At 39.2% G+C, this 23,328-nt stretch overlaps 1 protein-coding gene across 1 annotated transcript in view; it reads left to right on the top strand.

Annotated features, from left to right (window-relative positions):
* ECT2L (epithelial cell transforming 2 like) overlaps positions 1–23,328 on the top strand; it is a 67,331-nt gene that overhangs the window by 19,432 nt on the left and 24,571 nt on the right. Inside the window, exons 5-13 of the mRNA XM_058566177.1 lie at positions 2,241–2,403; positions 6,151–6,403; positions 7,186–7,354; positions 8,069–8,207; positions 10,047–10,215; positions 13,441–13,569; positions 18,110–18,202; positions 19,754–19,936; positions 21,947–22,050. Of these exons, the coding sequence (XP_058422160.1) occupies positions 2,241–2,403; positions 6,151–6,403; positions 7,186–7,354; positions 8,069–8,207; positions 10,047–10,215; positions 13,441–13,569; positions 18,110–18,202; positions 19,754–19,936; positions 21,947–22,050 (1,402 nt within the window). The remainder of the gene's footprint in view (positions 1–2,240; positions 2,404–6,150; positions 6,404–7,185; positions 7,355–8,068; positions 8,208–10,046; positions 10,216–13,440; positions 13,570–18,109; positions 18,203–19,753; positions 19,937–21,946; positions 22,051–23,328) is intronic.

Below are 23,328 nucleotides of genomic sequence, written 5' to 3'. Positions count from 1 at the left end.
ATAGGCAGAAATGAGCACAGGAAATGGTAAATATGTGGGAAAACATAAAATTAAAAAAAAAAGTATGGGGCCGGCCTGGTGGCATAGCAGTTAAGTTTATGCGTTCTGCTGTGGCGGCCCGGGGTTCACCGGTTCAGATCCTGGGCGAGGACCTACTCACCGCTCATCAAGCCATGCTGACGCGGTGTCCCTCATAGAAGAGCTACAACTCTACAACTATGATATACAATTATGCACTGTGGTTTTTGGGAGAAAAAAGAAAAAGTGGAAGATTGGCAACAGATGTTAGTGCAGTACCAATCTTCCTCAAAAAAAAATTATTTTAAAAACATATGACTGTTTAAAGCAAGAGCAATGTATTATGGGCTTTATAACGTAAGTAGATGCAGTATACGTGACAACAGGAACACAAAGGATGGCGAGGACTATACTATTGCAATGTTCTTTAGAAGAGCTGAGCAGTCTTCTCAACTTGACCTAATATTTGTAGAAAACTAAACCCACCAACTTCCAAATATATGTTCTTTTTATGGGCAAAATGACATTCACTATGATAGATCATTTCCTGGTCTGCAAAATAAGACAAAATACATTTGAAAATGTTGAAATCTTATTAAATATATCTTTAACAACAGTGCAATAAAATTTGAGATTAATAAAAATATCTGGATTATCCCCAAATATTTGGAAATTAACTCACTTATAAATAACCTGTGGTCAAAGAAGAAATCACAAGGGAAATTAGACAATATTTCAAACTGAATGGTGATGAAACACAATGTATTCAAGCATGTGGGATGCAGGTAAAGCACAGCCGAGAGGGAAATAGATCATTAAGTGCTTATATTAGAAAAGTAAAAAGGCTTCAAAATTAATGATCTACATTTACACCTTAAGAAACTAGAAAAAAAATAGCAAATAACACCTAAAGTAAGCAGAAGGAAAGAAATGATAAAGAGTGAAAAATCAATAAAATAGAAAATGGACAAACAATAGGGAAAACTTATAGAAATAAAAGCTGTTTTTTTGAAAATAGTAATAAACTTGATAAACTCCTAGCAAGAGTAACCAAGGAAAAAAGAGAGAAAACACAAATTATCAATATCAGGGATGAAAAAGGGGATATTGCTATAGATCCTATTAACCTTAGAAAAATAATAAAGGAGGGACTGGCCCAGTGGCATAGTGGTTAAGTTCGTGCGCTTCGGTAGCCCAGGGTTCACAGGTTCAGATCCCAGGTACAGACATATGCACCGCTTGTCAAGCCATGCTTGATGGCGTCCCACATACAAAAATAGAGGATGATGGGCACAGATGTTAGCTAGGGCTAATCTTCCTCAGCAAAAAGAGGAGGATTGGCAACAGATGTTAGCTCAGAGCCAATCTTAATGAAAGAAAATTATCAACAATTTTATGCTAATAACTTCAACAATTTAAGTGGTTATTTTGTACATTCCATGGTTGTTTTGTAGATTCTATGTACATGCTACATGAATTGAGACAGTTTTACTGCTTCCTCCCCCATATGTGTGCCTTGTATTTTTTTCCTTGTCTTGTTAAACTGGCTAGGACCTCCAGTACATGCTAACTTGAAGTCGTGAGAGTGGACATTCTTACTTTGTTCTTGATGTTAGGGGAGGCCTTTAATATTTCACCACTAAGTGTGAGACAGCCTTGGGTTTTTCCTCTAATTGCATTGGGAAGTCATTGTAGGGTTTTACTTGCACGAGTGACATTATCTAATTTGCATTTGAAAAAAACCGATTGAGCTGCTGCTTGGAGAATGGGCTGTAGGGAGCCTGGGGAGGAAGCAGGGACGGCTGCAGTTGTGCAGGAGAGAGGCGGAGGTGCCTCGGACCAGAGGGGCAGCAGGGGAGATGGAGAGAAGGGACTGGATTTGGGGATACATTTTGGAGGAAGAGCTCCCAGGACTTGCTGATTTATTGAATTTGGGGTAAAGGAAAAGAAAAAAAAACAGATTTATAGCTTAAAAAACTAGGTTTATTTCAGATTTTTTTTCTGTGGATTTTAGATACTTTTGTTATTCATCTTCCTCTTTAGAATGGATCATTGCAAGTGGATATAGTATTTTTAAAAATCTAGTCTTATGTCATTTAGGATTTAATTATTTTTTATAGGTCGAACATTAGAGAAAGAACAATGACAAATATTTATATTGGATTTTTAGTCAATTTTAGATATTAGTGTTCTGAACTAAATTTCTGTATCTTTCTTTTTAGGTTTGTCCAAGACTGGTTTTCAGAAAGGATGCAAATAGCCAAAGTGGACTTCTCCACAGTGTTACCACGCTTCTTGTCTCTGTATATCTTTTCCTTTCTGAGTCCGAAAGATTTGTGTGCAGCTGCACAAGTCAGCTGGCCCTGGAAGTTCTTAACGGAACAGGTTTGCTGCTTGTCGCGTCCTTGTAATAGGGCCCAGATACAGCTGTGATCGGTAATGAAGTCAGCCGGGGCAGCTTCCTTCCCTGAAAATAGTAACTGAGGGCGTCTGAACCATAATTAACTTATCCTTAAGAGAAGAAATGGGCATAAGTTAAATACAGTAATTTATTTTGTAAGTAAGGGGATATATACTATTCTAATAATTCATATGATTTTAATAATCTTTAAATAATTATACTCAAATATTTAGAAAACATTTTATCTTGCCTGAAGAAGTCTATTTTTTTCATGAAAAATTATTTAAGCTTTGGTTTTTATATGATATTTTATCCGTGATCACTCACCTCAAAAACTGCCTTACAACCACCGAGTCAACTGACCCTCTTGTCGAACATCTGTTGAAGAATGTAAATCCACATCTCCAGCATCCTCTGCCATTAATTCTGCCTCTGTCCTGTTTGTCTCCTCATTTCCTTTTTAAAGATTTAATAAAATGTAATGGTAGACATACTTTAAACACAAGTCAGTAATTTGCTTCTTCAACTTGTGCACACTTTCCAGGGTTGGCTTGTGTTGAGACTCTGATCTCAGAGAACACCTCGCTGTCTGCGGAGGCCCTGCGGCGAGCCCTGGGTTATAGCGTCTCAGATGCCACGCTCAGTGTGTGCGTGTACTGTTTCCATCTTTTTACTTTCAACCTTTCTGTGTCCTTATATTTAAGGAATATGTCTTGCAAACAGAAGACAGTAGTGGTGCTGGTTTTTTAACCTTCAGCAGTCTTTGACTTTTAGCTAGGGTAATTTAGTCTGTTTACATTTATGTACATACTGATATATTTGGGCTTAAGTCCACCGTTTCACTGTTTGTTTTTTGTTTGTTCCATGTGTTTTATATTTTATTTCTCTCCTTGTCTTCTTTTGGAGAACTTACATATTTCTTAGATTTTTGATTATAAATTCTTCTGCAGCTCTTTCATGGCTGCATAGAGATGGGGCTATTTTTCCACTTCTGAGATGGTGCAAGGAGCTTGGAACCTTTAACTCCATCGGCACCTCGCTCAGTTTCTATGCTTTTGTTGTCAAATATTTTAATTTTATACACACACACACATATAAACAATACCCAAACACATTTAAATATTTACATATGTATTAACCTCACCAGACTTTATTACTATTGTTTTATATAGTTGATGTTTATTTATGATTAACCACATTTACTTTTCTGTTGCTGTTCCTACCTTCCTGCAGCTCTGAGTTTCCATTTCAGATCGTTTTCCTTCTGAATTCTCTTTAATATTTCTCTTAGTGTCGCTTGCTGCTGACAAATTCCCTTAGTTTTTTCTGAAAATGTCTTTATTTTACCTTCGTATTTGAAAGATATTTTCACTGGGAATTTGAACTCTAGGTTGGCAGTTAATTTTTTATAGAACTTGCACAATTTTCCATGTTCTCTGGCTTCCATAACTTTTTTTTTTTTTTTGAGAAGTAGGAAGTTTTATTCTTGTTCCTTTAAAGGTAATATTTCTATTTTCTGTAGTTGCTTTTAGGATTTTTTCCCTCTGTTTTTTGGTTTTCCACAATTTTATTATGATATACTGTAACCGTCTGATCGCTCAGATTCTTAGCGTAAGAGAGGAATTCAGACATGACACAACGGCAGCAGCAAGCAAGCAAAGGTTTATTAGAGGAAAGGTCAGATACACTCTAGGTGAGGAGCAGGCAGTGCCAGAGAGCGCATCTGCCCCGAGTCTTGGGCTAGTTTTATTTTTATTTGGGCTATTTAGAGGGAATTAGCATTATCTCGTTATCCGCCAATAATGGTCTTTCCTCCACCCACATGTCGGGAGGGGGAGTTCTTGACTTTCTAGGGGAACCTCCGGAACTGTCATGGCAGTCATCCCCATGGAAGGGGGGGGCTCATGCCTATGGAATTTGTATGTAAATTAAAGAAAGGTCATGTCCTCTAGGGGTGTAGAGCAGAAGGCTTTGTGCTGTCTGAGCACTCATTATCTTTATCCTCGTGGTTGAAGGTCTCAGACTCCGGTGGCGGCACCAGGTGGGTCTTAGTTCCTCTTTATCTGTGTCTTATGGGATGCCTGCAAGACTCTTCTTTGATGTAGCGAGGTCTCCCGCTGTGATTCCTCTGCTCATGTCTGGATGCCAGTAAGATGCTCCATTGATGTAGCAAGGTCTCCAACTATGATCCCCCACTCATGTCTACCTAACTACCTATCTCAATACCTAGAGGTGTGTGTGTATGTGTATTTATCCTGTTTTGTGCTTTGCAGTGATTTTTGAATCTGAGATTTAATATCTTTTATCAATTTTGAAGAGTTCTCAGATGCTGTCTCTTTCTATGTTGCTTCTGCCCCACTCTCTCTTCTGGGATCCCAGCACTTACATGTTAGGCTGACTCACCATGTCCTGTAAGTTTCCTATTCTCTTCTGTGTCTTTTCCATCCTAGGTCTTCAGGATTTCAGTCTGGATTTTCCTTCTGGCCTATCTTTCAGTTGACTAATTATCTCTTTAGCTAGATTCTAATTTGATCTTAAACTGGTCCATTGAGTTTTAAATTTCAGTTACTGTATTTTTCAGTTCTAGAATGTTGATTTGATTATTTTGACAAAATTCTTCACCTAGCCATTTAATTTCTTAGTTATATTAATTATAGACTTTTTTTAAAGTTCATGCCTGATAATTACAGCGTCTGGATCTCCTGATAGTCTCTCTCTATTTACTAAAACATAAAAGAAGAAACAAACAATTCTTGTCTTTTTGCGTGCCTGGTGTTTTGGATTGAGTACCAGATATTCAGCACAAAAACTGATGCCGTAATCTGAGTCTCTGGATGATGTGACCTTCCTGCAGAGAGAATTTGCTGTTGCTTCTGGTGTTTGGTTAGGCTAGAAATAGATCACTTAAATCTAATCAGAGAATGAGATATTTCAAACCTCACTTCAGGCTTTGTGATAGTTTGTCTAATTCCTTATCCTTACCTGGAGAGAGTCTCAACTGAAAGCCTGGTGTGATGAATACGGATTTCCGCTTACTGGGCCCTGAGTTTAAATGTGTTTCTTCTCTTTCCTTTGGGACTCCTAAAATTCTTTATTGCTTCTCTGTCTTTCAGCCATAACTTTCTGCTCTGCTTCTCAGCCTGAACTTTACTTTGGAACTGTCACCTGCCTTGAAGTGAAAAGTGATGCCAAATATCAGGCTCACCTCTCTGGATTTCCCTGCTCGCTGGGGTCTTGGTTGCACAGTCCTTGTTGTATTGTAGCTCTATAATGCCATCAAATAAATGTTTTATATTTTGTCTAGATATTTGATTAGATTAAACCACATGAAATTTGCTGTTTTCATATATCAAAACTGGTTGCATACTGGCAATATCACGTGGTTCAAAGTTGTTCCCAGTGGGAGGGTTGGTCCGAAACAAACTACTACACCATTGCTAGAAGCAGAATTCTCAGAATCTAGGGTTAAAGTAACCAGATGCTGTGGGAGCACTGGATAAGTGTACAAAGATAACTAACATATATATATGTATATTCTATGTATGTTCATCAAAGAGTATTTTTCCTGTGGGGTAAGGTATGCTTCTTATTTCTCAGAGTTAGGTTTAGATCAACAGCACTAGAAATGTCAATGTAGTAATAAAAGTCATCTGTGTACCTGAAAACATTATTACTAGAAACTGTCCTTAGAAAATTTTTACAATGCATCTTTTTCATTTCTCTTTCTGAAGGATTGCTTATGGATGCCCAAATGCACTAAGTTTGGATGGTTTCTGCCCTACACTCCAGCAGGTAATGAGTACGGGGCTTGGAAGCACCACTACATTGCTTGTGTGTCCAACTTAGACTGGCTGACACCTAGAGAAGCTGCTGCCATTTATGGGACCCTGAATGAACCCAAAACAGAAGAGGAGGAGCTGCAGGAGAGACAAAGAGAAAGGCGCCTAAGGAAAGTAATTTGGGAGAAAATTGCACTACGTAAGAGTGAGTGGCATTTTAAAACTTTGTATCTTATCCAAGTATTATAGAAACATGGATTTACATACAGATTCCCACAGAGAAGATAGCGCTGTCTTTCTGCAATAGCGTGTGGGTGGCATTCTCTGAAGTATGTTGAGGAAAAACTCTTTTTTTCTTCACTATATATTTTGAGTTAATTAAGAAAAACGAAAGGATTTCAGATGAACTATATAAGGTCAATATCAGTGCCTCCGTTGCTGTCCTAGTTTCCCTCAGTTTATAAGACCAAAGACGAGGAGAAGAGAAAAGTACCAACACAGGCAACAGCAAATAAATAGGCTCAGGACAGTTCAGAAGAATTGGTGAAAAGGAGGAGAAATGAAAATGGGGAGGGAGCAGGAAGAATGGCATTAAAAACAGTGGAAAGGGAGCAGGGACCAGACGTTTTTGGCTAAGCCTTTGGTCTGCAGGTGTGTGCAGGTTCTCCCGCCTGCTTTTCCGCTGACTCCCCTCTGTGAGGGCCTGGGAAGCACCTGCAGCCAGGAAGGGCACAAAGGGCTGTGGAGCCCATCAGCTGGTTAACCAGTTTCCACAGGAAAGAGGTGCTCGTTCCCGGAGCTTTGTTTCTCCATCTGAGACGACTGGGGACTTGTGGCCACAATGCTGAGAGGATAAGAAATCAAACAGAATCTGTAAAAATGGCTGTAATTACTGCCATTTGGAGTACTGCCCTGGTCCAGCTAGATTTTAGATGCTTTATCTCTGTCGGTGTGGCTGGGAGCCAAGCCTGCTTCTTTTGTTTTCAGAGGAGTTATTCAAATTGCGACCCCCGTGGGCGAGTGGAACGTGCTGCTCGGAACTGTTAAAATTCAAATGCCAGCCACGTCTCTCCCAGACTGCCAGGGGTCAAGTGGGATTGCAGGAGGCTGTGGAGAAACAGCTTGTTCTGTCATCCTTAGAAGCTTTGCCCAAGCGGTAAGTAAACCTCCGTCTCCTGAAGGCTCAAGACCATGCCACGATACCAAGAATTCATTCTAGAATAACTTAGCAAACATGCAGGGTCTTCTATAGTTATATGGCTCATACCCTATGAAATATCAATAGAAATAATTCCTTAGTCTGCAAGAACAGTGATCTTTAACGTGCTTTCTGAAGAGGGAAATATATAACTCTCAAAATTTATATTTCAAATATTCTTAACCCTGCAAAGAGGTTATATTATGGAGGTAGTTCATTTTCTGTATAAAGATATTGAGCGAAAATAACATTTTTCCAGAAACGTGTTTTATGGAATAAGCCTAGCCAGATGGTAATGTAGGGTAGGGGCAGCTTTGGGGAGCATGGAGACATCACTCAGAAAGCTGTGAGGCCCAGACAATTTAGGAAATTAAAAATTTCTCAGCCACTCCCTTTTAAAATGTTGTTCTGAACCCCTAGGTATGTCACTACACTCATTTTAAGTGCCCAACAAAAGCTAAGTCAGTTCCAGGAGACCCTTCCGGTGTCCCACGAATGTGGAGGAGAGGCCAGGGGACAGCTTTGGCCCCCTGCTGGGGAGCACCCAGCTGCTATCCCCGAAAACCACAGGAGGAGACAGGTCCTGAGGCCACGTGCCCTGGACAGTATAACTGGTGCTCACGTATCAAATCAAATTCAGAGAAAATTAAAACTTCACTTATTCCCCTTTAGAAGCAATGTTTCTGGAAGCCACTCCTACCCTTTACTATCAAAGAAAAATTGGCGAGGAGTTTATAAAAATGATGACAGCTCTTCATATGCCTCCCAGCTACACTTCATATTAATATCATCTCGGATCCCTGCGTATGAGGTACGAGTGTGTTAGGGGCCCGCCCTTCCTGAATCGGTTTTTTTTTTTTTTTTTTAATTATTAAATATTTATTCAACAAATAGGTGAAAAATTACCTGATGAGTCTGATTAGTATGAACAAATAACTTTTGTAAAGGTTTTTCTTAAATTTACCCGATTTGGACCAACCACGTTCAGATTTTAATTGCTTTAAGGTTATCTAAATAACCTACGTTACAACATCACTGATTTTTCTTTTTCCACTTTTTTTTTAATTGTGAAATTTTGTTGTACATTATTGTTTATCAGTCACCCTATAAGTGCGTCCCTCCACCCCTTGTGCCCACGCCCCCACCCCCCTAGCTCCTGGTAACCACCAAACAGTTCTATCTCTGCGTGTGTTGGTTTATCTCTGAATCGGGTTTTTTCATTGACACTAGAGGATGTGTGGCCGTCTTCTGGCCACCGTGTATATGAAAATGATTCATCTAAAAGGAACATGGTCTGATCTAGCTGGAAATTTACAGACCCAAAATAGTTTTAAAAATCTTATTTAAAATTCTTATTGAATTGAATTTGTTGCACTTAATTGAAAAAAGAGCAAGGTGATTAAGAAGTATTTTACAACTTCTTTGGAATGGCCAAGGAATTTAATAATATCATGTAACCACCATCTCTCAAAAGAAGAAGGTCGGAAATCCTATTTTGTGATCTGTTTAATGAGGGCAACATTAAATTAAAATATGTTCTTTGTATAATAAATTTTATGTTTTAATTATAATATAAATGATAAGAAAGATAAAGGAAGCACAAAGAGGACATAGGAAGCATGTATTTTATAGGTGTATGTATATATGTGTACATATATATGCATTCATACACACACAGGGTTGACAGTCAGTAGGTTAAATTCATTGGCCTACTTAGAAAGTTTTCAAAAAAATTCCTATTTGTAACAAAATGATTGCTTTCAAGATACGAAATCACTTCTCTTTCTGGGCGTCTAGGAATTGACTCTAATAATTTACAATCGGCTAGCTTAGGGGATCCACATGAAAGCAAGATCAGGGTTTTGATTTCCTTGTGGGCCACAGGTAGTTCTCCTGATGTGTAGATACATCCTGCTGGGCACAGAGGATACTTGGTGACAGCATGCGGGTGAATAAACTGGTGTAAAATAAGTCCGTTCTCTCATTCGTCTTCTTTACATGAGGTTATGCCATAGTCACTTATCTGATTACGAATGTGGTGGGCGTTTAGTTGAACTGTGACCTCCAGACAGTGGCATGAGGTTTTGGGAAAAATCAGTGACATCAATGAGTTTCCAACCTATCTGCTGCTAATGAATTAACTTTATTACAATGAAAAGTTGATTTGGTTGTTGAATTGAAAGAACAGTTGTTTTAATATTTATTTAAATGGGAAATATTTATCAATCAGTATCAATAATTCAAAAATTCATAATTAAGAGGAAAACTTTAAATCTATTTAAGAAGTCCATTGCAAAATCGTATGATCTCCATTTTATTGTTTTTTAAAAGTTGTATATATGTCTCTGTGCGTGAATGTGTATAAAGATAAAGAGACTGGAAGAAAATAACCTAACGTGTTAATAGTATTCATTTCTGAGTGACTGAGTTACAAGTGTACTTAATTTTCTCCTCTTATAATTAGAAAAGAAATAAAATAATTTAAAAAGAAACCGATGAAGGAGAAAGCTTATCTTCTTCCTTCTATAATTTCTGAACAAACAATGGTCTTTAAAAATCACAGAGGGTCACGTCTCCGTTGTGTTAATTTTGTTAATAAATATTCTCAAACGATGGCTTCAGCTTCTGCAGCTTTGATTTCGTTTTCTAGGTGGTGGTGGACAGTGTGCGGGCGGGGATCATCTCTGTGGTATATGAGCACAGCGGCCTGACCTTGGAGAGCCTGCTTTATCTCATAGAGAAAGCTCTGGATGGGCGGAAGGCACAGAGTCTGGGAGTATTCAGCGATGGAGACAGCAGAGAAATCAATTTACTCCAAGGTAAGACTGGGGATTGGAAAAAACAACCAACTTTGCATTGATGTAGTGTTTGTCCACATGTATGACCTTCAGAGTACTATTTAAGCTCCAATTTGCTAAGAAGGTTGATATCCTAGCTCAAAGCAGTCAGGCAGGAGGAGTTCCCTCTTATTCAAGGGAAGGTCAGCCTTTTTGTTCTAGTTAAGCTTCAACTGATTGGGTGAGGCCCACCCATATTGGGAGGGCAATCTGCTTTACTCACTCTACCTATTCAAATGTTAATCTCATTGCAAAACATCCTCTCAGACACACCCTGAATCGTATTTGACCTAGTATCTGGGTGCTCATGGGCCAGTCAAGTTGACACATAAAATTAACCATCATGCCATTAAACAACAACTTCCTCTTTTCCCCTCCCCCCAGCCCCTAGGAACTGCCATTCTGTTTTCTGTTCCTATGAATTTGACTACTTTATAATTTTATTTATTTATTTTTTTCCCCCAAAGCCCCAGTAGATAGTTGTATGTCATAGCTGCACATTCTTCTAGTTGCTGTATGTGGGATGCGGCCTCAGCATGGCCGGAGAAGCAGTCCGTCGGTGCGCGCCCGGGATCCGAACCCGGGCCGCCAGCAGCGGAGCGCGCGCACTTAACCGCTAAGCCACGGGGCCGGCCGTGAATTTGACTACTTTAGATACCTCATATAAGTGGAATCATACAGCATTTGACTTTTTGTGACTGGCTTACTTCACTTATAATGCCCTTAAAGTTCATCAATGCTGTAGTATATGACAGGATTTCCTTCCTTTTTAAAGACTGAATAATATTCCATTGTATGTATAGACCACATTTTGTTTATCCATTCGTTCTTTAATGGGCATTTAGGTTGCTTCCACTTCTTGGCTATTGTGAACAGTGCTGTTATGGACATGAGTGTGCAAATATCTCTCTGAGATCCTGCTTTCAATTCCTTTTGCTATGTACCTGGAAGTGGAATTGCTGGGTCGTATGGTAGTTCTGTTTTTAATTTTTTGAGGAACCTCCATGTTATTTTCCATAGCAGCTATACCATTTTACAATCCCACCAACATAGCACAAGGGTTCCAATTTCTCCAGGTCTTCACCAGCACTTGTGATTTTCTGTTTTTGTTTGGTTTGTTTTGACAGTGGCCATCCTAATGGGTGTGAGGTGATATCCATTATGGCTTTGATTTGCATTTCTCTGATGAGTAGTGATGTTGAGCATCTTTTCCTGTGCTTATTGGCAATGTGTAAATCTTCTTTAGAGAAACGTTATGAAGTTCTTTGCCCATTTTTTAATTGGGTTATTTGGTTTTTTGTTATTGAGTTGTAGACATTCTTTATCTAGTCTAGATATTAATCTCTTATAAGATATATTATTTTCAAATATTTTCTCCCATTTTATAGGCTGCCCTTCAGTCTTTTGATTATGTCCTTAGATGCACAAAAGTTTTTAAGTTTGATGAAAGTGAAGCTGTTTTAACAGCAGCAGATACCAAGATCTTTACATTGGTGTGCGCTAACAACATTCATCATACTTCCAAATCACTTATACCTCAAAGGAAAGGTTTGGCCGACATCATTAACTTGTTATGGCCCATGTTTTAAAAATGTCAATGATGGGGCCAGCCCTGTGGCATAGTGGTTAAGTTCGTGCACTCCACTTCAGTGGCCTGGGGTTCTCTGGTTCTGATCCAGGCGTGGACCTGTGCACTGCTCATCAAGCCATACTGTGGCAGTGTCCCACATACAAAATAGAGGAAGCTTGCCACAGATGTTAGCTCAGGGACAATCTTCCTCACCAGAAAAAATAAAATAAAAATAAAATGTCAATGGTTACTCTTTCTTGGGGGAAGGAGATGATGAAGGTTTCAGAAGTAAACTTTCAGTTGCTGTTCTTCTTCATACTATAACTTGCATCCTTCCTTGCTTTTACCTAAAATAGAAGGTTTTAAGTTTTACTAACATGAAATCTTCTGTCTTTGTGGGGTGAGGGAAGAGAGGGAATAAGATGGTTAAGGATCCAGCTGGCAAGGGACCCACGAAATGGCAGAGTGAGTACCTGAATCACCCATCAGACTGCTCCTCTGTGGCTGGACCTCAGCATTTTTGGAATAGTTTTAGTGAATTTTATTATTAGTAAAAATGAACTGTTTTCGGTTTAGTTTTACCTTACTTTTGGCCTTTCTTGTTTAGTTTATCTGTGCCTGGAGCAAGTTGTGTTCCACATTCTATTTTATATATCCCCAAAAAGTAAAGCACAGCTACTATTTGGGATTTAAATTTATGATGAATTGCATGGTAGCCCTTCTCTAAATGGTGGAGAGGTACCAATTGCAAGTTTATCCGTCACGGTGGGTTCATCTCACATGGAGCAGACGAGCCTGTTAGGGTTTCCTGATCTCAGACTTTTGTTCTCCAGATAGAAACGTTTCCAAACTCTGCCTTTTCCTTGTTTTCTTTTTGTAAATCAATGGTAACAATAACAAAATACCTCAGAAAACTAGTTTCCTTTTGTATAATTGTGGTGTTTTTCAAAAAGCTTTTGCCTTAAAACCAACAACAAAATGGAACCCTTACTCCAGTCACCTGAAGAGGTCCTTCCATTCTGTATCTAGACCTCTGGATGCGAAGGAGTGAACTGTCGGGATTCTTGTGCCTGACTTAGTTTTCATTTTATTCCTGGGGCTTAGGAATGCAGAGTCTCCAGGACTTCTTTAGAAATGGGTCCAGACAGGCAGATTAGCTGAATTGTCGCACAGAATTCCCAGGAAGCGAGAGTGACAGTGATGTTCACCATTTCTGGGAGCCTTACTTCTGCTCTGATGACTTATTTTTTAATTAAAAAAAAAACAGTTGTGGGAAACATTTTTATTTTGAAATGTGGTTGCCAAGTCCCAGGACTTGACTGGCGACCCACCCTAAACCCGCCTTGAGCCTGGTGACTGGCACCGCTGCACAGTGGAGGCAGAGACACGTCCTCACCCCGAGTGCATGGTATCCAGTAAACCCAGAACACGAGGGAGGCCGTGCCATGTCGGACAGAGTCTCCAGGTACCTTCTGTGGCCCTCACGTGGTGCAGCGCTGAGGCGAAGGTGCCCTGCAGATCTTGGTCTTAGGAGCAGATGTTGGCATGTGGATTGTGGTTGCACTTTCACAAACTGCTGAGAGTTTCTGTTCATGAGACTATTACAAACTAAAATGACATCTTGATTTTTTCCTCAGGCTACAAAATTGGTATTAAAAATTTATTGAGGCCTGAGGTGAGAGACTTCTGGGAGAAATTAGGAAGCTATGTGGCCCCTGAAGAAGAAGGGGGTCATGTGGACCTCTTCGTACCACTCGGAGCATCAGGTCAGTTTTGAAAGGTCATGCCTACTTTATGATGATATGTTGTGAATTTGTGAAATGCCCACATTTTAAAGGATTCAGTCATATTTACTCTCTATTTCTTTTTTCTCTGTATACCTCGTATACTCAGGTATTTAGGGGGAAAAGTGTTGGGGTTAGTGGTCAGAGTAACCTTTCCCTCCAGAAATAAAGTCACTAGTGGCAAGAGCCAGCCAGGAACATTGTTTCTATTTCTTTCTGGAAAACACTGTAAAATTAGCTTGCACAATACAGAGGAAAGTGCCTGACCAGCACAGAAACCACAGAATCTTCTCAGTCAATCTGAGAAGACTCTTTCTGCTGTGTCCCAGACCCGGAATGAGCAAGCATGAACTCAGCGACCAGGGACCTTGGGTTTGAATCTTCCTGGTACCACTTCAGCTGGGTGGCCTCAGGAAAGTGTGTGGACCTCCCTTTCCTCATATGAAAGTTAGGATAACAGTACATTACCTTAGAACACTTGTGAATATCAAAATAGCATAAATACTTAAATAATAAAAATAAATAATAATATAAATACTTAAGGAATATTAGAATATTAAAGACGGTGAAGTAAGATGAGTGTGCTTGCTGATATAATTTTAAGTGCCTGCCTGTCTAATATCAGCTACTGTAATTCAAAGTTGATTTCAGTACCTGAAGGGAAACTTCAGAAACATTAAGTCAAATTCACTTTTTAGATATCTGTTAAATAAAAACTCTGCATTCATGGGCTATGTTTTTTTCACCAAGCAGAGCAGGGGTGAGGGAATGTGAAATTAAATTTTCTCAAATTGTTTCTTATTACCTGTTCCTTAGGGAACTGTGAGTTTTAAAGTTCTTCTTAATCCTCAAATTTCTCTGGACAATTCAATACATGCAAAGCATGCCCCTGGTGGGCTTCAACCAGGGGAAAGGAAAAAACAGAAGGATGGGATGGGGTTTAAAAGAAAAGGAAATACAAATTAGTGTAAAAAATATTTTTACACAGTTATTACAATTATATAATCTCAATTACTTAGAAAATACATGTAGAAAAATGTAGGAAGAAATATAGCGAAATATTAAGAGCATCTATCTCTAGATGTGTTTTTCAAATTTTCTACTTTTGAAATTAGTTTTAAAAGAGCAGGTTACAGAGAATATGGATGGTGTGATCCCAGTGTTTAAAACCTGCATCTGTGTGGGGAGGGTGGTGGTGATAACAGTAGTTGGATAGGATGATAAGTACGTTTTCTTCCCTTCTTTCTTTTATCTCTTTTATTTGCCTCTGTTTTCTGTAATGAACTAGTATTACTTTTATAATGAGAGCAAAGCAAATTTCTTAACTGGATTAGAAGAAAAAAAAAGGATATAGGAAGTAAAGTATTAAAAGGATATAGGAAGTAAAATCCTGCAAGGCAGAGAGAATAAGGGCAAAAGGGACAGAACAATGGGTTTAGTGACATAAAAACTGTCTCAAGTGAAACTTAATGGCACTCAAACAATAGATTTCCCACCATCACTCTGGGCCCTAAATCCATCCCTGAAATTCTCGTCCAGTGCACTTTCCCCCTGGGTGAGCCATCAAGATACTCGTCCAGCCGGCAGACCCTGACTGCTCAGTCCAGACCACCTCAGCGTCACTCCTGAGCCTGCCCCCAGTAGCTGCATCACCTCTGGCCTCTTGATCTCAAGCACTTTGCTCTCTGAGTACCACTTCCAAATCATGTACATACTCAAGTATTCCCACATCAGCAATTCTTCCCTGAAGACCTCCAGTCCACACACTCCTACTTTTTCACTATCATCATGCCTTTATCCTTGGTTTCTTCCTTGTTAAACTTGGATTTAATGGCCCATCATTATCATTACTCTTTTGCAAAGAATCTGAACTTCTTTGTCTTTCTCCTGGCTAAATCCCAACTCACCTTGGCTAAACCCCAGTGCTGGTTAAAACACAACCATCTGCACATGCGTGCACGAAAGCAGATGAAGACTGTTGGAAAAAGTAATACAATTGTTCTTATTGACCTAACTTTATTTTAATGGCATAAATATCAAATGGGGTTCTTCTCTTGGTTTCCCTAATACCACACATTCCTTGTTTTTCTCCTACCTCAGTGGCCTCTTCTTCTCAGTCTCCTTTGCTAGCTCCTTCTCTTTGGCGAGACCCTAAAATGTACCTGTGGTGTGATCCTGGGCTCTCTCCTTTTCCATGACTTCGCTCTTCCTATAGGCAGTCTCATCTATTCCCATGACTCTAAATTCAGTCTATCTTCTGAAGACTCTCAAATTCATATCTTCAGCTCTGAAATCTCTGAGCTGCAGACTCGTATCTAGCTCCTCTTTGACATCTTCTTATGGATGTTGAGTTTGCATGTCTAATAGGCATCTCAAAGTTAACACATCTAAAACAAACTCTTGACTGCCTCCCCAGCACCAAACCTACCCCTTCTCCAGGATTCCTCGGTTAAGATATCGTCATTCACCCAGTTACTGCGTTAGCCAAAAACCGAATACCCATCTTTTTTTCGGCATTATTTAAAAAATTTTAAACAGCTTTATTAAGATGTAATTGACATAAAATAAACTGTACATATTAAAAGTGTGCAATTTCATAAATTTTGACATATGTGTATTCATACCCTCTGAAACCATAAAACTATCAAGATAATGAACATATTCATCACCCTCAAAAGTCGCCTCATGCCACTTTGTAATTTCTCAATCCTGCTTCTCTGCACCCCCAGCCTGAGGCGACTACTGATCTGCTTTCTTTCACAGTTTATTAGTTTGTGTTTTATAGAAGTTTCTATAAATGGAACCATGCAGTATGCATTCCTTTCTGTCAGGCTTCCTTCACTCAGAATAATTATTTTAGATTCCACTCAGAATAATTATTTTAGATTCATCCATTTGCTGCTTGTGTCAATGGCTCATTTATTGCTGGGAATTATTGCATTGTACAGATATACCACAGTTTGTTTATTCATTCACTTGTTGATAGATAGTTGAAATCTTTCCAGTTTCTGGTTTTTACAAATCAAGCTGCCGTGAACATATTTCTCTTGGGTAAATACCTGGGAGTGGAATGGCTGGGTCATATAGTAAGTGTACGTTTAACTTGTTAAAAACCAACCAAACTGTTTTCCAAAGTGGTTGTACCGTTTTACTTTTCCACTGGGAGTATACGAGAAGTGCAGTTGCCCAACACTCCAACACTTGACATGGTCTAGTTGTCTTAATTTTAGCCATTCGAATGGGTGTGTGGTGCTATCTCATTGGGGTTTTAATTTGCATTTTCCTAATGACCAATGATGCCTAGCATCTTTTCATGTGCTTATTTGCCATTCATTTGTCTTCCTTGGTGATGTGTCTGTTCAAATCTTTTGCTCATTTAAAAAATTAAATTGTTTTCTTATTGAGAGATCTTGGAAAAGTGGATTGTGGAAAAGTGATTTGCAAATATTTTCTCCTAGTCTATGACATCTTTTCCTTCTCTGAACAGTTCCTTTTGAAGACAAATTCTTAATTTTGATAAAGTCAAATGTGTCAATTTTTTCTTTTATAAATCATGCTTTTGGTGTCATATCTAAATTTTTGGGGTGTCATTAATCTAAATCTAAAATTCTTTACCTAACCAAAGGTCACAAAAATTTTTCCTATGTTTTCTTCTAAATTATTTGTAGTCTTAAGTTTCTCATGTAGGTTTGTGATCCATTTGATTTTTTTTTTTTAATAGAATGAGAGATATGGGTTAAGGTTCTTTTTTTTTCTTTTAATATATAGATATCTAATTGTTCCAGCACCATTCCTCATAAAGACTATCCTTTTCCTGATGGATTTCATTTGCATCTTTGTTGAAATCAATTGACTATATATCTGTGGGTACACTTTTGGACTCTCTACTTGATTTCATTGATCTATTTGTCAATGAAAACATCAGACACCAGTGAGAGACATCCCAACCTTTCAGCTGCTGCCATCTAGTTCCAAGCAACTGAAGCAGTTTGGAGTAATTATTTATTCTTGGACCCCAAAGAATTAAAATATATTTTCCAATATATTAGTTTCATTCTAAGTAATTCAATCTATAGACTGAATTCAAAGATTCAGTCTCTATGCTGGATCACTGAAGAAGGGGTGAAATTAATGCCAAATTTTGACCATTGTGTTCTAACCTGTGTTTAAAACTTTGAAATCTATCCTCTCACAAGGAGACTTCCCTTTAGAGTCAGACTATTTTAGAAAATATATGTAGACTTTTCTCTGTTTAGCCCAAGGATTCCACATTTGAAGATAAGCACCAGGTCAGACTTCACGCTCTCGTCCTCCACCCTGTTGTTCAGTCCTCATCAATCAGTGTTTGGACTTCTTAGGGTGGGCTGTGAAGTCTGACAGGCTGTTCCGTGAGGGATTTGAGTTGAAGATGAGAACTGGTCGTGGCCTTTCTTGGCCAGTTTCTGAGTGCTCCTGAGTAGCACCTCACTGTTCCATGGCAAATCCTGTGAGTCAACTAACGAGAGTGTTCTTGACTGTGCAGAGGCAGGGACGGAGTTTCTCTCACAGCTGTCTCGACTCAGCGGCACGTTGTTTACCGCCCCCACTGGGATTGCAACTGGCTCCTACCAACACAGTAAGTGTGTATGGGGGCTGACCATGCTCAATAATGTCCACCAACTCCTGGATCACCAAAAGACAAAGCACAGCTAGTAATATTGATTCTGGCTGATGTCATTTACTGTCTTCCATTTCTTCTCTGAAGGAATGCCATCACTTCCCAACTATGTCATTTCTTGTCACTCAGTTATTTGCTTAGGATGGGATTATTCATTGTACATATTTGCTTCAAACCATCATTTGCAAAAACTTTGTTGAAAACTTCGTCTTTAACAGTTAAACAAAGATTTGTAGTTGCTAATCTAGAGAAATAATAAGTGCAAAGAATAATTTTTCTTAGTAAAATATGACCAATATGGTTTCATTTGAAAAAATGAATTGTAGTTTTAAGGAGATGGTGCAGAGGCTTGCTCAAGTTCCATTTCAGTAGCATTATCTGAGAGGAGAAACAAAGATAAAATACACCTGGAAGCAAAGTTTCATTTAGATACTAAGGCTGCAAATATTGGATCAAAATGTAACATTGGCTGACCAGCAAGAGAACCCAATTGCTTTGCTACAATAACTGATGGTTTCCTCACCTCCTATCAAACAGGGCTTGGAGTGATGTAGTCTCTAATACCAAACACCAAGGGTCTTTCAAGACTGGAAAAGTCAGCATGCTTGGGAAACTTGTAAGGGAAGAGATTCCATGTTGATACCACAAAAATCACATTGACCTAAGAGTTTTGTTGCAGAAGTCACTTGTTAATTTTAGTTTATACAGCAACAGCACCAAATGATAGCATCTGTGGCTATGGAGAGAAGAATTGGCCAGCAGAGCATAGCAGGGCATAGACGCTGTCTTTTACGGAACAAGTTTCCTTCTTTTTCTCCTACTCTGTCTCCTCGTCCTCCCCTTCATTTTCCTTTTCCCTCTCTTCTTTTTACTTTCTAGAAGAACATGTTATAAAGATGTTCACATTGATCAATAAAAATGGGGGGAGGGGAATCAAATAAGTCTGTCCATTCAGGACAGAAAATCAAATTTAACATGGCACTGTATCATTCAGTAATTGATTTTCAAGGAGAGAAACTTTCTTAAGCACCCACACAGTCATGTAGAGATATTTGTAGAGAGAGAGCAGCTTGACATGATGTAAGAAAGATACAGGGTTGGCTACGAGGGGAATGACTTTGGATGGCATGATGGGGAGACCAGGCAGAGTAGGGTTTACTTGTATTTTCATTTTGGGGATGTAAACATAAAACAGTATATTCTTACTTAGATGCCTACTCTGCTTCCCGATGCACAAATTCAGCAGCTATTTAATTTTTGATTTCAAATATAATATGTCAACCTTTTCTATCAAAGAGTAGATAGACATTTGAAATTATTCATTGCATCCTTTTTGAGTTTCTAATCTTACCTTTGAAAGCAGACTGTGAATGTTTAGCTTAGTCTTCTAATAAGAAAAGATAATAAGCCTAATACAAATGCAACTAAGTTTTTTTGTACTATAAACAAGAAGTAGAATTCTTTCATCTGTGCTAAAATCTGCAATAATAAAAGGAGAAAACAATTTAGTTCTCAGTGATTGGCTGGGACGACAGTGGGAAAGAGCTCCCCCTTCCATCTACTTCAGTGAATCAAAGCTGCAGATGTGGTCCAGCCTCACGGACTTCCTGGAAGACACTTTGAAATCAGTAAGGAAACAGTTAAGTCCTCTTTTCAAGGAGTTGCAGAAGAACATCAGTGGCAGGATGATAGGTGAGAACTCTTGCTACTTTTGTTGCAGGTTAATTATGAAGTTTGTCACATATCCAGAGTGAATACACATGTAGGAATGGTGCAAGTAAAAGTTGACTCTTAAACATCTTCAGTAACACTTAAAACTTTTTTTTTCATATCTCCTTTCAAATATAATGAATATCCGCTAAGAACAAATATATTCATCCTCAAAATGCTGAAGCTAGTTCCTGGTTTCATATTTTACCCTCTCATTACCTCTATGTCAGTCAATTATTTACCTAGAAAACTTGCCACTTGTTAAGCCAGAGAGCTCTGTCCTTTTCCCATTACAATTTGCTATGAAAGTTAAGCACCAACATCCCAGTTAAGCATCTCTTAGACCACAGCACCCATTACTTAAATTGTTTTATACTTAAGTTCTATTTATTTTCTATCTAAAATATATAATTTGGTGATGGGCTCCATGGCCCTCTACTGAGCCTATGGACATCACTAAATTTATTTTCTCATTTATATTCCATACTTTATCACAATAAAGTCTTTTGGAAACAATTTTCTCTCTCAAGTTTGGATCTTCATCTACATCAGTCAATTCTTTAAAATGAAGTCTTTTTTTAACATTTAGTTAAATGGGTTTTCCTCCTATCTTTACCTATTCAATTTTTTCCCTAACTCTCCCCATCTGAATGAAACACTGTATCAAGTCATTATACAGCTGTGCCTTATCCTTTCTTCCCTTCCCCTGCCCTCCTCCTATTTAACATTTCTTTTTTTTTTTTTTTTTGTGAGGAAGATCAGCCCTGAGCTGACATCCATGCTAATCCTCCTCTTTTTGCTGAGGAAGACCGGCTCTGAGCTAACATCTATTGCCAATCCTCCTCCTTTTTTTTTTTCCCCCCAAAGCCCCAGCAGATAGTTGTATGTCATAGTTGCACATCCTTCTAGTTGCTGTATGTGGGATGCGGCCTCAGCATGGCCAGAGAAGCGGTGCGTCGGTGCGCACCCAGAATCCGAACCCGGGCTGCCAGTAGCGGAGCGTGCGCGCTTAACCGCTAAGCCACGGGGCCGGCCCTATTTAACATTTCTAACATAGTTAACTGTCTACACAGGAGCTGTAGCACACAAGTATGCATGCAGATATTTCATCTGTCAGCATACGTCCTTACATTCTTTACATAAATGCCTCCAAAACCAGGATTTGTTATCTTGGTTTAACTCTACCATATTTAGAAGATGTTCAGCCAATATTTAAAAATATACTGGCCAGTGGTGTAGTGGTTAAGTTCACGTGCTCCGCTTTGGTAGCCCGTAGGTTCAGATCCTGGGCGCAGACTTACACTGCTCATCAAGCCATGCTGTGGTGGCGTCCCACATACAAAATAGAGGAAGATTGGCAGCAGGTGTTAGCTCAGGGCCAATCTTCCTCACACACATGGAAAAACAGTTATGAGGTTATAAGGGAGAACTTAGCTTCTCCGTTTTTTCACAGACATTAAGGACTAAAGAGAAAAATGGAAAGATTAACTTTTTAAAGATAGAAGTATTTTTTTGATGATATATGTAAGCAATGAGAAGAAAATTGTTTTCAAATAAAAGCAAGTTCAAAACATCAAAAATGTAAAAGATGTCTGTGTGTGTATGTTCGTGTGTTATTTCCTGTGGACTTAAAATATTTGTGCATTTGAGCACAAAGATAAAGGGGAGTGAGTGTGGAGGAATTTTTGGTAGAATTGAGAATATAAACTTTAAATTTATAATGTTCATTTTTGAGTGTTCTCTCTTGTTGTCCAGTTTATAGATTTCATTCAACATCAGCTTTGCCAGGGTGGGTGCTTTTTATATGCTGCACATTTAGTTGCTTTTGCTCATTTTATATTTTATTGTGGTAGATAATCCTCATGGCATAATAGGATTTTTATTCTTATTCTTGCATTTTATCCACTAACAAGCAACTGTGAGGACTGAGTTTTCTCCTTGATCAGGTCTCTTACATAAATTAATTACTAGCACATGGCCTTATATTTACAGGGCAATTTATATTTGACACCATGAGTATGGCCAACATTCTGAATAACCAAGGAATTGCACAAACTTTGGCAGACGGATTGACAGAACTTTCAAAAGAAAACTCTGTAAGTGTTTCTATGAATAAAACAAACTACAAAATCCCCAACACTTAAATAAATTTTTGGTTCCTATTTATTGTTTTTTACCAGTTTATCCCTTTGGGCGCAAAATTCCTCAGAGAAATTGCATCAGTTTACAAAAATAGCCACTCAGATTCTGGGCCTAAGATGTATTGGGTACACAAAACAGATGGATAGGACAATCCTCTGGGGGATTTAGAGTTGAAGACATTTTGCAATTTTCTGTCTTGTGAGTAATTTCACTCAGAAGTGACTTGTTGCAAAAACACCTTAGTGGCTTTATATTTCACATAAACGTTATTCAACAGTTAAAACAATTAATCGTATGACAGAAGAGCTGAGAAAGTGTGAAACCAGACGCAAAAAGATGAAGGGCAAAGAAGGCTGAATGAAAGAGGAAGGAAAGAACACAAAAGAACGAAAATAAGCAAATCAGTGCTTTGGTTGGGGACAAGCATGGGGGCCCCTGAAGAAGCATTTTAATCAGAAACGGATCGTGGATCCTCTCCCAGAAGAGTCAGCCCAGTAGCAGGAAGCGGTGAGGAGAAGCAGTGTGAACACACCCCGCCCAGGACAATAGCAGGGCTGTAGGAAGAGGAGATCGTAGGAGTGGAGAACAGTATAGGACTGGGGATGATGCTAACATACCTGAGGCTACACAAGGTCTTTAATTCTCCGAGGAAAGACTCTCAAAGCCTCCCCTGGAGTAGTTCTGTTTGAGGGTGAGTGTAACAGTGTCTTTGCACGCGCTCTCCTTGTCTATCGTGTTGTCTGCTCTGGTTTCAACATGGCTTCCTGGCTGAGCACCAGACATCTCGGGTCAGCTGTCCGTGTGGGTCTGAGAAGTTACAGTTTCCCGTGCTCTGTCTCCTCTGAAGGCCCAGCTCCTCAGTGCTCTAGCCAACCTGCGGGCAGCCCAGGGATAAAGGCCCTGGTGAGCTCTGCTGATAATATGATCAGGGATGTTCACAGGGACGACCCTGAGGCCTGAAAGATCTTGCACTGACCCCAAACACCAAAGAATTATTAAACGTGTTTGGTGTAGGTTCAGTAAACTTATCGCCACCTGATTATTTTAAATTATCTGTATGATATAGTTCCAGTGGTGCTCAAGCATAGCCTATGAGGGAACCGAGTGTGGGGTCTCCCGGGGTGGTTTCTCGGTGACTGTGCTGCTGGAGTGTCTCGCCCAGGCTTCTTCCCTGTGAGGCGAGGTTCCTCCTGTCCCCTCCTCGTCGGGCTGGGAGGCGCATGTGGGCCACT

Source organism: Diceros bicornis, chromosome 23, assembly GCF_020826845.1.
Source record: "Diceros bicornis minor isolate mBicDic1 chromosome 23, mDicBic1.mat.cur, whole genome shotgun sequence".
NCBI lineage: Eukaryota > Metazoa > Chordata > Mammalia > Perissodactyla > Rhinocerotidae > Diceros > Diceros bicornis.
The sequence above is the reverse complement of the archived record's forward strand: the minus strand, read 5'-3'. Positions and strand labels throughout refer to the sequence as shown.